Source organism: Micropterus dolomieu, linkage group LG06 (assembly GCF_021292245.1).
Source record: "Micropterus dolomieu isolate WLL.071019.BEF.003 ecotype Adirondacks linkage group LG06, ASM2129224v1, whole genome shotgun sequence".
In the NCBI taxonomy this organism is placed as follows: domain Eukaryota; kingdom Metazoa; phylum Chordata; class Actinopteri; order Centrarchiformes; family Centrarchidae; genus Micropterus; species Micropterus dolomieu.
This window is the reverse complement of record NC_060155.1, coordinates 9,932,333-9,948,517: the sequence shown is the minus strand read 5'-3', so window position 1 is coordinate 9,948,517 and position 16,185 is coordinate 9,932,333. Positions and strand designations below refer to the sequence as shown.

The window sequence follows — 16,185 nt, the reverse complement described above, 5'->3', positions numbered from 1 at the left end:
AACAGTGGACCTTTTTTCACCAAGCTGCTTGGCAATTTCCCCGTAGCCCTTTCCAGCCTTGTGGAGGTGTACAATTTTGTCTCTAGTGTCTTTGGACAGCTCTTTGGTCTTGGCCATGTTAGTAGTTGGATTCTTACTGATTGTATGGGGTGGACAGGTGTCTTTATGCAGCTAATGACCTCAAACAGGTGCATCTAATTTAGGATAATAAATGGAGTGGAGGTGGACATTTTGAAGGCAGACTAACAGGTCTTTGAGAGTCAGAATTCTAGCTGATAGACAGGTGTTCAAATACTTATTTGCAGCTGTATCATACAAATAAATAGTTTAAAAATCATACATTGTGATTTCTGGATTTTTTTTTTTTTAGATTATGTCTCTCACAGTGGACATGCACCTACGATAACAATTTCAGACCCATCCATGATTTCTAAGTGGGAGAACTTGCAAAATAGCAGGGTGTTCAAATACTTATTTTCCTCACTGTAAGTAGTTAGGTATGTACTGACTATTCCAGCAGCTTTGACTTTCATGCTCGTCCCTCCTGCAGCATCTCCCCCCGGTCCCTACTGGGTGCTTTTCACTAAATACGTGTGTTACTCTCTGGTCTACGGCTTCACAGACTTCGGCCTGTTCTGCATGGAATTTGCGTGGATCCTGAGCAGAGATCACTCCCTGTCTGAGCAGACCGTAGAGCAGCTGCATTGCATCCTGTCATCTGCTGGAGTCAGTGTGTACAAGATGGTTCCCACCAACCAGGATGAGACTTACTGCAGAGCAATGAACGAGTAAACAGACATCCTCCTGTTACAACCTACAGGACTGATGCTGTGAGACAGGTCCACTTGGATTTTATGACATGACACACTACTGTTTGCAGTGTGTGGTGTGTCTCACCCTGTCGTGCAAAGTCACTGCAATAAACCTGTAAAAAGAAATGCATGTTGTGGTGTGTTTTGTCTTTAGACCCAGGGTTTATTCTGAAAGACAAATGCAAATAACAACAGTTTGAAAAAAATCATTTTGCAACGTGCCCATCTTTGTCTACTTTGTCCAAAAACTGTGAGCTCACAACACTGTGAGCCCTCCATCAGGTACAGAGAAATGGTTTAATGTAATGTAAAATTATACAGATATTAAATTAGCAGTGTTGTCATTCCATTGATGCAGAGAAGATTTTTTTTATACTTCCTGCTCCTAAGCTTTGTTAGGCTTCATCTTAAAATATTGAATTTAATTTTTTTATCTCAGATGTGGAGAGTAGCAATCATATTAGGTGTTCCACACTTTAATGTGTTATATGCTTATAGGACGTTAATGCATCAATCATCAAAGTAGAGTATGTGTGTGTATAATACATTAGGCTACTTTTTATACTTCTATACTTTTACTTAAATAACATTTTCAATGCAGTCCATTTACTTGTAAGTATTTTTACACTGTGGTATTTATACTTTATACTGCTTATACGGTATCTGCTTACTTTATTATAGTGTGTTTTAAACCATTAAATGTTTGTATCCTGTATATAAATGCTAAATATGGGGACTTAAAGTCTTGCCCAGTGCTCTGAAGAAGGCCTCTGGCCAAAGAGCATCAGCTAGACTAATTTTATAAATTATGAAGCTTCATAGACACTGATTTCTTTGATGGTGTGCCACCTTTTTCTACTTTGATTTAAATTTTTGAGGTTGAGCCTGCAATTTTTTTCTTGGAATACATTTTATCATTTCTTCACTGAACAGCCAGAAATGAGTAGTTGTTTTAAAGTGGCATGTTTTTGTGTATAATTAGTAATAATTATACACAAAAACATGCCACTTTAAAACATACACATTATATGGCATTTGTTGACAAATGTAAATGGTAAAAGATACTATATATATCTATATCTATATATATATATATATATATATATATATATATATATATATAAAGATTTATATATTATCCTTTATTTACATATAATCACTATCTTGATGCTGCTGTTTACATTCTCCCAGTTCAAAACTTTAGAAATACAGTGCAGAACTATTTCCCGGGTGCATACGATTATTTATACACACACATATATAACAAAATTATAAACGCAACACTTTTGTTTTTGGCTCCATTCGTCATGAGTTGAACTCAAACATCTAAGACTTTCTCTATGTTCACAAAAGCCCTATTTCTCTCAACTATTGTTCATAAATCTGTCAAATCTGTGTTAGTGAGCACTTCTCCTATGCTGAGATAATCCATCCACCTCACAGGTGTGGCATATCAAGATGCTGATCAGACAGCATGGGTATTGCACAGGTGTGCCTTAGGCTGGCCACAATAAAAGGCCATGAACAAATGTACAGTTTCACAGTAGTGGGAGGGCCTGGGGGGGTCCAGAAAACCAGTCAGTATCTGGTGTGACCACCATTTGCCTCATGCAGTGCAACACATAGAGTTGATCAGGTTATTGATTGTGGCCTGTGGAATGTTGGTCCACTCCTCTTCAGTGGCTGTGCAAAGTTGCAGTCAGGTCAAGACCCAGATGAGCTTCCCAGAGACGGTTCCTGACAGTTTGTGCAGAAATTCTTTGGTTATGCAAAGCAATTGTTGCAGCAGCTGTCCGGGTGGCTGGTCTCAGACGATCTTGGAGGTGAAGATGCTGGATGTGGAGGTCCTGGGCTGGTGTGGTTACACGTGGTCTGCTGTTGGGAGGCCGGTTAGATGTACTGCCATATTCTCTGAAACGCCTTTGGAGACGGCTTATGGTAGAGAAATGAACATTCAATTCATGGGCAACAGCTCTGGTGGACATTCCTGCAGTCAGCATGCACGCTTCTTCAAAACTTGCAACATCTGTGGAGTTGCACATTTTTGAGTGGCCTTTTATTGTGGCCAGCCTAAGGCACACCTGTGCAATACCCATGCTGTCTGATCAGCATCTTGATATGCCACACCTGTGAGGTGGATGGATTATCTCAGCAAAGGAGAAGTGCTCACTAACACAGATTTTGACAGATCTGTAAAAAAAATTTGAGAGAAATAGGGCTTTTGTGTACATAGAGAAAATCTTAGATCTTTGAGTTCAGCTTATGATGAATGGGGGCAAAAACAAAAGTGTTGCACTTATACTTTAGTGTATTTATAGAAATAACTATATGTATTGTTTTATTTTATGTACTTTATATCTTATCCTATTCTAATATACATGTAATTGTCTGTTCAGTTCTATGTGTATAGCATAAAGGGACTGCAAACTTTCACTTCGTTGTGCAACTTGTGTTGCATAATGATAAATAAACTACCTTGATACCTTAAATGACAAATGATTTACAATTGAATGAAGTATGTAGAATATCGTGTTTTACATTTAACGGCATATTAAAGTTGCTGTTAAACCTGCACTTTAGTGCTCAGTAATTAATTTAGTCATTAATTACTGAGTTTCAGTAAGACGCGAGGTACTGTAATGAACAGTTAATCAATTATCAATATTGGATTACATCAGGCGACCACAGAGGCTTACAGAAAAGACACTAAAACCTGCACTGCTGTTAGTAACTTTATTCCATAGGCTTGACTGGCATGAGACAAGTGAGACAGTGAGTTGTACACAAGTGAGAGTACAATCACAGGCACCACACAGCAGTCTGTGGACTGAATCAGGTCTATCTCAGTGTGTCTACTGGTTCATGGCACTGCAGAAGGCTGCATCCTGGTTGGTGGTGAGCAGCTTGTCCACTCTGACTCCGATGGAGGACAGGGTGCTGTGCAGCTCATCAATGGTCTCCTTAGACAGGGTGGGCTGCCTGCTCATGATCCAGGCAAACTCCACATGCAGCACACCGAGGTCGGTGCAGCTATAGACCAGAGAGTAGTTGTCGTAGTCAGTAGACAGCACCCAGTAAGGAGCAGGAGGAGTGCCTGAAGGTGTTAGAAGAGATAGGACAGTCATATAAACAATTATGTCTGTGTTCAACTGCAATTTAAAGTGTTGAGATAGAAATGTTTCCAGTGTCCCAGAGACGGTTTGTAATACATTTGGGGTCCTCACCCTCGAAGAAGGAGACCAGCAGCTTAGCAGGCTCAGAGGGGTCCTTAGCTGTGGCAGAGCCGCTGATGAAGTTGATTACTCCATCAGCACTAAAAGAATCAGACATCAAAAGATACAGTTAAACTGTGACACCAGTGGTGGAGGTTAAAGTACCAATACCACACTGAAAAAATACTCTGTTAGTAAAAGTAAAAGTCCTGCATTGAAAATGTCATTTAAAATAATCAATGCACCACAGTAGCTGTTATATTATTATATTGCGTCATTAGATTGGAGCTCATTTTTAAATAATTTCGTAAAGCACTGCAAATAATGATTGTTTTCAATATGGACTAAAGTTCTGAGAAACACCTTCACAAAGCCAGTTTTGTCCAAACCTCTTAAGAATAAATTCCAACTATTAAAATGATTACAAAGAAAAGCAAAATCCTCTAATCTATGAAGCTGGAAGCATGAAATGTGACATGAATGTGAAAAATGACTTTACTGCATAGTACTTCAGTAAATGTAGGCAGTTACTTTCAACCACTGACTGAGTTACACAAACAGCTCAAGCAGTAAAATAGACCTCCTGTATCCATGTCTTAGTTGCAGCTCCAAAAAGTACATTTTAGTAATCACACTCTTAATACAAAATATATCTAATGAAAAAATGACACAGATTTTTATGTTTGATCTATTAGATATTTAGGAGTAATACTCACAGCAGCTCCCTGTTGAGGACGCCAACCACTCCAGGGCTCTTCAGGCTGTAGGTGGCAGTGCTGCACTCGCCCTTCTGGAAGGAATGTGGCAGTTTCTGGATCTCATACCATGTACCAAGATACTGCAGACGAAGCACAGGGAACATAAGAGCATGAAATTAAGTTATTGTTGTTTAAGAGCTACAGAATCTTGAGGCATTAAGTGGTTTAAGTTTTTGTTTAGTGCAGCAAACAATCACCCTGAAGGGCCTAATTTGTTAAATTCTGGTATTAAGAAAGAAAGATTAACAACAGAATATACAAAAGTAAGTAGCCTATAGGATTCACCTTGGCAGCATCAAAGTTCTCCTGAACAGCAGGCTTGGGGCATCTGCCTGGCATGATGACCTGAGCATTAGCCACCAGAAAGGACAGCAGAGTGAGGGAAGTCACCTGGATGGCATTCATCTTTTCTCCACAATCTACAACCTGTAGAGAACAAATATATATTCACAAACAGAGACATCAGTGGAGAAAAGGGGAGAATCACACCTGCTACTTGCTTACCACTTTTACTAGGAAGCAGTAAAGTTCTGGGTTTTGATGGTGTTTTTATAGATCAGTGGCAGTTCTGCAGCCCCTCCTTCCTATTTGCATGTGAGGCTATTTTGAGAAAAATGTGGGGAAACTGGCACCTGTTCACATAGTTACATATTTTGTGTTTAAACGGACCTCTGACAGAAAAGAGGCAAGTGTAAAAGGCAGATTACTATACACAGACTCTGTGTCTGCTGTTCCTTGCCAATATTTTCACGCATAGGCCTAGTGGTCACTACAGTGGACAGCTATTCAAAAGCAGTTTACTTGTAGAGGCCATAGACTGTATATAAAAAGGTATAGGCCAAGGTTCCGATGGTAAAGTTGCACATGCCAATACAGTGGACGCCAGTATGTCATGTCATACACTGCCAACCTCTGGTAAGCTGTTGTAAGTGCAACTTAAATTTGTCAAAACCAAGATGGCCAACCGACAATCAGAAACGCATACTAACATGCAAACATTTACTGATATATATAGTGAATATGTTAGCATGCTTAAGTTAGCATTTTGCTCAAAATACTTATAGCGGGTTTTTTTAAATTTCACAAGTTCTATAAGTATCATTAAAGTGCTCAACCCCAGTTTAGAGTTGAAATAGTATTTTATTATTTTTGTTTGTTTGTTGGTTTCCTAGAGAGGGTTTATATTAAATGAAGGGCCTTACTTTCTATTCCCATCAGACTCAGCTTTTTGGTTTAGTGCTAAGTAGCTCCTGCTAAACATGTGGACACTGTCATTGTGAGCATCTTAGCTGATGTTATTTAGCATTTGGCTCAGAGTTATGGAAGCCCATTTCTGCCACTGCAATGAAAAAAAAGGTCTGGTTTGATTCCAAACATGAATGAATCCAGTGATATGGGTGAGACCAACTGCAATGATTTATATTTAATAGACTCAGATGTTGAACCAAACGCCCTGTTAATCAATTCACTTTTATTTTTCATTCTCTTCAAAGCACATAACGTAAAATATTTTGCAGCACAGATTTCCTTTGCTTCACATCAGGTGTTTGATCAGCCTACTTGAGGCTGAGACTGCATAGGGCAGTGTTCTTCTTTTATTGATGCAGATGTTTAAAGTGCAACTTCAGCAGACTGAAAAGAAGATTACCTGCCTAAAAATACTATACCCCAAATATCTCACTTAAATTAGCTTTATTCCCTTTATCAGAAAAATATTTAAACCTAGAATTGTTTTATGATCCTCTGCCTTCAATTAGAGACTGAATTATGTGGTTTTTGCATTTGGCGGTTGTGATAATATGTATAAAAGAAGAACATTTTTACCGCATTTGTCTCCATAAAAGACATTCAGTGTTCCTCCTTAATGTAGGCTAATACAACTATAGGATCTAAGGCTTTTCCAGTTACTGTATTTCAGGGATTCTTGATCCTGAAGAATCCTACTACACAGGCTCTCACGGTAATCAATACCTAAACAAGATTCCCACCAAGCGTAGGAGACATAATGCTTCCACCTTTGAGGGATTACAGCTTTGGTACAGTTATCAATCAGTGTGAAAGAATACAGGAAATACAGGTGATCCAGACACCAGATAGTTGCTGTAATTAGAAGATAGATTGTGTACTTGTCTGAACTGACTCAGGGAATTTATAGCCAGGTCTGTTTCTCGAGGTTAAACCTGCTCTGATCCCTTTGCCTCACTGTGACTCTATAATGCTGGGTGCAAACAGAAATCCCTTATAAAAAGCTTACACCTAGGAGACTCTTAAATTAGCGATTTAGATGTCCTAATGCTCTGTCCTCTTAATTCCTAATTCCTTTATTAGTGTTTTTTTTTTCTCTTTTCAGTAGAGCCATCAACCTAGTTGTCTCCGATATGTCCCTCCCTTGTTCATGTATAGTGATTGTACAAGACTTTACATAATATTGTTGTAATAATAGAGCTTGCACAACTACAAACTGCAACTATTAATAACATATTAATATACTACTAACATACTAATATATTGGTTTGTGGCCAATATATCTGTATCAGCATATATGTTGGCCAATACCAAAGAAGAAATTGTACATTACTGAAGTTTATAGTACAGTATAGTCATTGGTTTTGCCCTGTACATTTCTTGGCCACACACAATTCTTTAACATCCAATTTAATGGATCTTTCTAAATGATGTTACTTTAAGTTAAAAAAAAAAATTTATTATCAGATTTTGTTCAATTCTATAAAAATTTAGTTTTTAGTTTAGATTTAATTATTATTATTTTCGGGTCAACCACACATAGTAACAACAAATTGACCATAGAGTTATGAAAGTCAAATTATTATATCATAAGTCATAAATAATAACAAAAATAAAAAAATGGTGAAGCTGAAGCCTGAGTTTATTATGCCTACTCTTAAGACTTAACACTTTTTTATTACCCTTGCTCTACCCAAAGTAGCAGTGAAACAAAACAAAATAATTAAATAAATATAATTTAAAAAACAGAATACAACAGAAACAGATAAATTAAAAAAAACACCGATCATAATTGTCATTTCTCAGTGATTTCAAATAAACTGTTTCTTACGCATATTATTACATTATTTTAGTACATCATTTTCCATAATCCCATAATTTATACCCTTTAACTCTAACAAATCTTTTCACATTTGTCCTTACCCTCTTTTATTTCAAATATATAATGTCTGCTAAGTGGATTCCTGCCATCCTTCATTGCAAACAACCCTTCGAAGCAGTCAAGTGTTCTGCATTTTGCTCTACACATTATTTGGAGAGTTTTGAAGTCTTTTTAAGTCAAATAAATTCATATATAATGAGTTGGTTGGGTAATTGTAGTCAGCCTTGCTGACAATTCTTATGGCACTTTTTTTTTCAGTATATAAATAGAATCTGTGCAGGTTTTGTAACAGCTAAATGTACATTATTGTCACAAACATGTAGCAAAATTCCTTCTCTGCATTGAACCCATCCCTTAAGGGATGCCGTGGGCAGCCACTGTGTAGCGTCCGGGGACCAACTCCTGATGTGTTTGGTCAATTGCACTGAATAGAGAACCTAACATGTTTTTTGATGGTGGGGGAAAGCGGAGCACCCAGAAGAAACCAACGCAGACACAGGGAGAATGTGCAAACTCCACACAGAAAGGCCAGGACAACTGGGGCTCGAACCCATGACCTTCTTGTTGTGAGTGCTATCCACTGGGTCTACGGTGCCATAAGTGTTTTCGCCATACTCCCACACAGTGTGTTGTATGGAACTATGAGGGAGCAGTATAGAATAAATACTGGTACCACAATAATGCAATACAATTAAATAAGTTACAATTAACTAATTTCAGGGAGATATAAATGTTTATATGTAATAATATAATAAAAACAAAACAAGATTTCAAAACAGAGCTCATAGTATATTTTTTAAATATGCTCTGTAGTTCTTTCTCTATAAATTAGGACCCCTGTATCTGACTAAATACTGGTCTCGGCTTGTGAAATGTTCAGGAAGATGAATATCGGATGACTTTGGTTGAGTAGGAGTGAATCTGTCAAAAAATTTTGAGGTAGGGTTTAGTTAGTAGTGAGGGTGGTTATAAATTCATAATCATAAATTGCCCATGACTACTACATCAATAAACACATATTGTTAGTTATAGTAGTATCATTAGTATTATCATTACTTTTTACATTTGAAGAACTCATACAACAGCAAATCCTGATGTGATCAAATAAATAAATAAACAATAATAATAATAATAAATAAATTAAATTGACAGAAAGGGAACAGGTTTAAGATATTCAGTAACTATTTGAATAAATATTAGAATAAATGAAATATCCGAGACTATGAACATGGTATGACGGTTGGTCCTCAGTTTCCCTCCAACAAACAAGACGCACACATCCAGCAGCAGGCCACAGTAGAATGACCCAGCTCATTAGAGCTAATGGTCAGACCACTTTTATGCAGTGTTGGGCAGTAGCGCTGCTACAAGTAGCGCCGTTACAGGTATAACTACATTTCTCAGTAACTTTGTGCTAGCGTCAGTATTTTCTGAATCAAATAACTTTTCAGTAACGAAGCTCTTTTATTGAACGAGTAGCGCGGTAGCTTCCACACATGCTACATTTTCCCAAGCATTTCTGAAGGATCAGTAAGTGACGCCACCGCCACACACGGACCTGAATGTGCAGCCGGCAGAAGCGCTTCCGTGTGACGGTGACATCACGTACTGATCCTTGGGCTGATGTTTGCGACTTTGCTGCAGGGAATAAAGACACGCGCGACTGAGTTTACTTTCTATTGTGATAGTTATTGTAACACCTCCTGTAAGAAGGATCAGGGTCCAGCCTGGACACCTCTTCCTCTAGTGAGGAGGAAACTTTGATATGTAGTGACAGAAACTTGTTTCCATGTATGAGATCTCTCTCTCTCTCTCTCTCTCTCTCTCTCTCTTTCTCGCCCATTGCCATGAATGTTTAGGTTGTTTAGGTTGAGCACAAATTCACAAACAATACAAAATATATAAGTAATTCATAATGTGATAATTAAGTTACTTTATACAAACAACAATGGTTCTCCGTTTGTTGCATGAGGAAATACATTTAGCTGCAATGATATGGCAATAAGTAGGAGAGTTTCTGTGTGTCTGATTTAGCTCGCTCTCACACACACACTGTTTGGAGCAGGTTTTTAGTTCTGTCTTCTATTGCTACTGTGGAATGAAGTTAGTTCAATATAAACTAGGCCTATACTGTGTGTGTGTGTGTGTGTGTGTGTGTGTATATATAATATTATATTATATAAAATATAAAAAAAATAAAAGTAGCTTAGATGTAACTAAGCTACTTTAGCCACGTTGCTGTAGCTTAGTTTGCTACATTTCACTGGGGGGTAGCTTCTGTGTAGTGAAGCTTCATTTAATGTAGAGTTGCTAGTAGCTTAGCTCACTACATTACAACACTGTGCAGCTCTGGTGTTCAGAATGGCATCTCTTTACACACACAGCTGTTAAACTATGAATTAGACTACTGCAGCATGGTGCTAGTCATGCCTGCTAAGAACAAGAGTACGAGCACCTGATCAGCCCACCTGGATGACGGAGGAGCAGGGAAACTTCCTCTTCAGCCACAGCAACACATTCTTGTGTTTGTGTATTTCTGCTGCAGCAAGCTGAGGGTAAAGCCTGAGTTTGGTGTAATGGATCCATCCAGCCCCACATCGAAGGCATAGTGGTGGTGTAATGTAATGTACTTTAATGGTATGGTGAGTGATTTCCTGGCTCACATTAGATCCCTCAGTGTCACAGTGTACCAAAGCATTGTTGATGACCAGGTGCGCCTTGTCATGTACGCAATTTGTCAGAGGCAGAATAATGACCTGCATAGTGCTCATCGCTGGAGGGTAATCTGGGCAAACATGACAATGACTTCAGTTTCCTCCATAACTCAATTTGGTACCTTTTGTGTGAGGAATTCTACCAAGACCGAAAAGTATTGGCACACCGAGCAACAGGCTGCCTTCAAACAAGAAAATCTACACTGTGGTACAGTAAGATAAATGCTAACATGATGATGCAGGTATATTGTTAACCATCTTAGTTTAGTAGGTTAGCATGCCAATTAGCACTAAACACAGTACAGCTGAGCCTGATTGGACATTGTTAGTTCTGCAGCTGTTTGGTGATAAACCAAAGTATTAGACAAATGATATAACTACAGAAGCACATATATACACACTTATTACCTACAGTAAATAAGAAATAATCTCACATTCAGCAGCATGTTAACAGGTCCATAGCTACCATTTAGGATACTGTGGTCATATCTTTGGGGGTTTTACTAACCTGTTGGGAGTTTACATCCTTCTCATAAATAAATACATAACAGGATTCCTGCCAGAATGTTATTCCTGGCAGGATGTAGAAGGCTTTCCCTCAGCATTTAGACCTTCATGTTGGGAAATTAAATATAATTGAACTGTGAAATGGATAAATAATTTATGACAAATCCAAATTATCCCCCAAAAATATGAGGATGGAGATGCATTGGGGGTACAGGAGAAATTCTGGCTATGGCTGTTCTTCGTTATGTGTCAGTGGATTCTGGCTGTTATGGAGTCAAAGCAGGTTGTATCTAGTACCACACGGTTGTACCTGATTTCCACTGACTACCAGTTTAAAGGTACACCTAGCTACAATGAATGCAGTCTAATACAACAGTCTTGCAATAAAGCCTACCCTTATAAAGGTTATAATCAGTAGTGGAATGAGTACTGAGTACATTACTCAGTACTTACTTGTACTTTACTTGAGTATTTTCAGTATGTTGAGAATACTCCTCCTCATTTCTGTGGGAAATATTGTACTTTATACTCCACTACATTGATTTGGCACTTAGCCTACTAGTTACTTTTTACATGAAAACATGATACGCCTATATGATGCAGTATTATACTACTAGTTTACCCAGTAGTATACAAAGTATCTAAAATGTCTCCACTGATGAACTGTGACATTAAAATGCTCTTATTCATAAGTGATTCCTGTGACAAGAGCCATTCTGCAAAATGAGCGCTTTTACTTTTATACTTTAGCTAATAATAGTACTCATGTTCTTTTACTTACAGTAAGGAATATTTTGATTTGACTTTTACTTGTAATGGAGTACTTTTAGATCATGGTATTTCTACTTTTATCTAAATAAAGTATCTGAGTACATCTTCCACCAATGGTCATAATGTTCAGTTTTTATTTAAACTGTTTCAGAGAGGTGTTGATACTGTGGTCATTTTGGGACATGTAGTTTGTGGTGCACAAAATAATAAAAACATCTCTCTGTATAATGTAACACAATTCACCACAAACTGCAGCCTCCAAAATTATCATAAAATTGAGTCAACTCATCTCTAAAACTGTATTTGTCGCAGGACCTTTGTATTAGACTGCATCAGTTTTAGCTAGGAGTAAATATGAACTTTATATATGTGTGTATGATAAACAACACAGGATTGCACTGAGCTCTGGTTTAGTGAACTCTCCTTGACCCATATGTTGTCCTGCACACTGAGAAGGTGATAGAAACACCATCATGCCCGTTTATATCATGTCTGCTTTTTAGCAAAAGTACCTCTCAGCCCACAAATTGTGCACAACTTGCTGCTCACCAGGCATAAAGAAAACATAATTCAGAGTAGTGTCCATGCTGTAAGCGGTTGGTGAGTACAAACTGTCAGATTAAGAGGTCTGAGAGGATGATCCAGACAACATTTAGTCGGATTTCTAGCAAATTACCACCAAGCATGTTTTGGTCAACCCTTTGGCACCCTGGGGAGTGCAATACTTCTGACACCTACGCTAGACATATGAAGAAACACAAAAACAAGACTGATCTGTTGGATTTTCAAAGTCTACAGCCAGCATCATGCAGCCTCTCTGCATGTGGCCGCAGAGCAGTTAAGGAGGGGTTGGCCATTTTGCCACTGGAAAAGGAAGCTAAGCATTTAGGTGTCTTAACTATGGTCTAAAGTGCTAACAAGGGATTAGTGAGGTAAACGTTGAAAGAGGTTTAGCACTCCATGCTTAGGACCAGTGCTGCTTCGGTAATTACACATCAGTTGCAAGGTGCGGCAAGCAGTTGGATGGGAGATCATAGTGATGTCAGGACAGGGAGGGCTTACCGCAGGAGATAAGGCCAGCTAATGGAGATGAAATGAATCGGTATTTAAAAGGTCTTTTTTAGTTTAGGCAGTTAGCTGGCAGCAGACTGCGCTCAGACCAGTTGGCTGGTTAGTGGGAGGCCCATTAGTTGGGAGTGAAACAGAAACACAGTACAGAAACGGGTTCTGTAAGCTGTCCAAACGTTTTTCTTTTACATTTTTGACTTTTTGGGACAAAACCCGTTCCAAGCTCTGCTCACTGGTGTGAACTTGAAGGTAAGTCCATTAAAACTTCCTCTTTCAATCGTTCCCACACTTCCTTTTTTCCCTAATGCTTCTCGTTGGTTTAGGTTGTACTTGTGTTGTTGTAAATCACATTTATACTGCCATTATTCTTGTAAAAGAGCAAAATCTAGTTTAGTCTAGTTTATATAGAGTACATGGAGAAACAATCTTAAAATACATGCACGTAGCTGAATATTTGCATCGCAGTTATAAAAAAGAATTTCTAATGGTAAACCTTGTCGTGCATAACGTAACCAGTAAACTGTATAAAAGGCTACTTATCCTTCAGTGAGTGATTCATCTAGAGGCCAATGGGATTAGAAGCACAACCTTGAAATATGTCTAATTAACCTAATAATTAGCCCAGATTCTGTAATGACATGAAAATAATGCTAAAATACATGATGACTTTGCCTTATCAACTGAATTGGTTTGTATACATTATACTGTATATTTCTATATATTCATTTAAATTTATATTTCACTTTATCCTTATAATCACCATGTTTTTCAACATTTTGTCCTGTGAGTTTACGACACCGCACATAATTCTTAAATGAATACAACCTGCAACGCTTCACTTATGACGCTGCTTCATGCAACTGACATAATATACATGGCTTTAGCATGTGTTTGTTGTGTAAGGATTAGGAAGGACTAGACAATACTTCTGTCTTGTCTGATATGACCTCCTCGGGGCTCCATCTAAGTCGTCAGCAATTTTTCCCTTTAATTCATTCTTGTAATGAGATTAACCAGGCAACAGCAAATCCAAGGAGTCCAATCCCCGGATTTGGCAGCTGCGGTGTGGCCTCTGGTCGTTAAGTAAATATGACGAGATTTTTTCGTGCTCACCTGTAATGACAGTTTCACTCACAAAATGCCCGAAGCCACATGGAAACTTCCATGTGAGATTTTGTAGCTGCCCATGAAGTTTGAGTGAGGTCAGGTTTGTACATACGTTAAGTCTCAGAAAGTTAAACAGAACCTGAGGAATGAATTAGCTGTGTGTTTGAGCAGGCCAAGTATTCCTCCAAATTGCACAAGTTGCCACAAGGCTAACTCCGCTATGTGCCTCGCATGTGTTAACATTACACTGGAGTCATGGAGCTAAACATCAAATTTACTGAAAAACAACACTAACCCCTGTTCTGAAGGAATTTTTAAAAATCATAAAATTCTCTTTTAATCATCTGGATGAAAAAATATTTGGTCTGCTGCGCGATAAAAAGTTTCCCAAGTTACAATTCTGTTTCCTAATCCAAACAAAGATGGTAGCAGGAAATGACACATCTACTTCCTCAGTTTGCACAACATGAAACATAATTAAAAATGTTATTATCAGTAACATTATCTGCAAACCTCTCGCACTTCAAGGTATATTGTTTTAGCTTGTCTTTTATATGTATGGTACTGTTTATTTCAGTATGTTCTTATTTATTTACTTAGGTTTTATTATTTGTATGTTGTTGTTGTGGCGTCCTGTTCCACTGTGAATAATTATATTGGCAATAAAGTTAACTCATTAGCATATACTGATGTTTCTTTCCAGTGTTTACATATTTTCATACAATATAACAATAATATTGATTTTGCTATTATTTCACAAAAAGAGCAAGCACATATGTCAAGGAAATACAGTCACAACATGGAAACCGGCTTAAAAGTGATTTGTCATTGTGCAGCAGACTGGATGTTTCATCCAGATGGTTACAGGAACCTTTGGGGATTCTGGAAACACCTTCAGAAGTGTTTTTCACAATCTAGTGCCAACACAAGTCCCTTTTTTTCTGCAGCCTTCACTGTTTGTGGTACTGTTTTGTCTGCACTTTTTCTGTAGAGGCTCTGGAATAAAAATTACATTTCTTGGTTTGTATTTTGATTGTATTACTTTTGAGATATAATCATTAAGTTATGTGCACTGTTCATCCACTCAAACAGTACAACACGGAGAAAGTCTGATCATCTTGAAATATGTACAGTTGTTTACAGTATCACATGAAAGTGTAAATCATTAATTCCCATTTGAGAGAATGTGAAGGCGATAATAAATTACACAACACCCTGAGGCTCGGGGCTTAGTTCCCACTTGGGAATTACAGAGACATAAATGGTGAAATACATTTTCCCTCATTTGCTGATGCTGGCTGGTACGACATTGGCAGACAAGTTGAGGTGGAGACAGGGTGCGTGTGTTGGCGCCACATAGCTCCACATAAACCGATTGCATCCCCAGATTTATCCCCAAGGTGTTTTTAGGACATCCAAGGAGCTAATGGAGGCTAATAGGCTTAGCACTTTGGGTGTATTGTCCGGGATGCTTACAGGCCAGGTTTGCTGAGGGTAAAACTCTAAACGTGCGGATTACCTCCAACACATCCCTTTAAAGTGCTGTATAGCCAGGACTTAGCTAATAGGATCCTGGGGGTAGCAGGGGCCTGGAAAGGTGGGGATGGGGGTAGGATGGGCCAGCAGGGCGGTCTGCAGGCAGGTCAGCAGATGTAGCTAGCAGACTGTTGCAGGACTAATAAGGGATTACAGCCCACAGATTAGATGGGCTTCAGAGGGAACTAGAGTGACTGTGGATAATGCGCAAGGCCTCGGGGCAAATCATATGGCAGGGTGTGTCTGGGGGAGGGGACGGCAGAGAAAATGTGACAAAGTAAATGTGAGTACAGTTTCCACATGTACCACACACTGGAAAACATATAAAATCAATCAAATGCAATTATTACCGTATGTTTATTATCTTATATCATATGGAGAGATGGATGGTGAACATTAGTGCTGTGAAAATTTGGATTCATCAACCCAGATTTTATTTCACACTGGTCCTGGATTAGTAGAACTGGATTATTGCGCTGTCGTTTACAGTATCATATTTGTAATGGGATTTCAGCAGTGTTGAAGGCTAATTGGAGGTGTGTAAGTCGATTGTGATTTTGTACACAAGCTGCT

General features: G+C 38.4%; 1 protein-coding gene and 1 pseudogene across 1 annotated transcript; one reads left to right on the top strand and one right to left on the bottom strand.

Moving 5' to 3' along the window:
* The window catches only part of LOC123972803, a 4,212-nt pseudogene extending 2,919 nt beyond the window's left edge, over window positions 1-1,293 (top strand).
* A 2,238-nt stretch (window positions 1,294-3,531) lies between these two features.
* On the bottom strand, window positions 3,532-10,506 carry LOC123972882 (apolipoprotein D-like). Its single transcript, XM_046052615.1, has 5 exons — window positions 10,378-10,506; window positions 5,068-5,208; window positions 4,741-4,862; window positions 4,037-4,125; window positions 3,532-3,906 (listed from the first exon to the last, which is right to left on the bottom strand). The coding sequence occupies exons 2-5, from the start codon at window positions 5,185-5,187 to the stop codon at window positions 3,665-3,667; spliced, it is 573 nt and encodes a 190-aa protein (XP_045908571.1). The 5' UTR covers window positions 5,188-5,208; window positions 10,378-10,506; the 3' UTR covers window positions 3,532-3,664.
* Between the last annotated feature and the right edge of the window lie 5,679 nt (window positions 10,507-16,185).

What these genes read in the sequence shown, in the direction of transcription:
- LOC123972882 (XM_046052615.1), bottom strand. Translation starts at nt 5,187, where the DNA reads ATGAATGCCATCCAGGTGACTTCCCTCACTCTGCTGTCCTTTCTGGTG. An exon ending in AGAACTTTGATGCTGCCAAG is followed by an intron (nt 4,863 to 5,067) that starts GTGAATCCTATA and finishes CTTCGTCTGCAG; the next exon opens with TATCTTGGTACATGGTATGA. An exon ending in GCTGGTCTCCTTCTTCGAGG is followed by an intron (nt 3,907 to 4,036) that starts GTGAGGACCCCA and finishes TAACACCTTCAG; the next exon opens with GCACTCCTCCTGCTCCTTAC.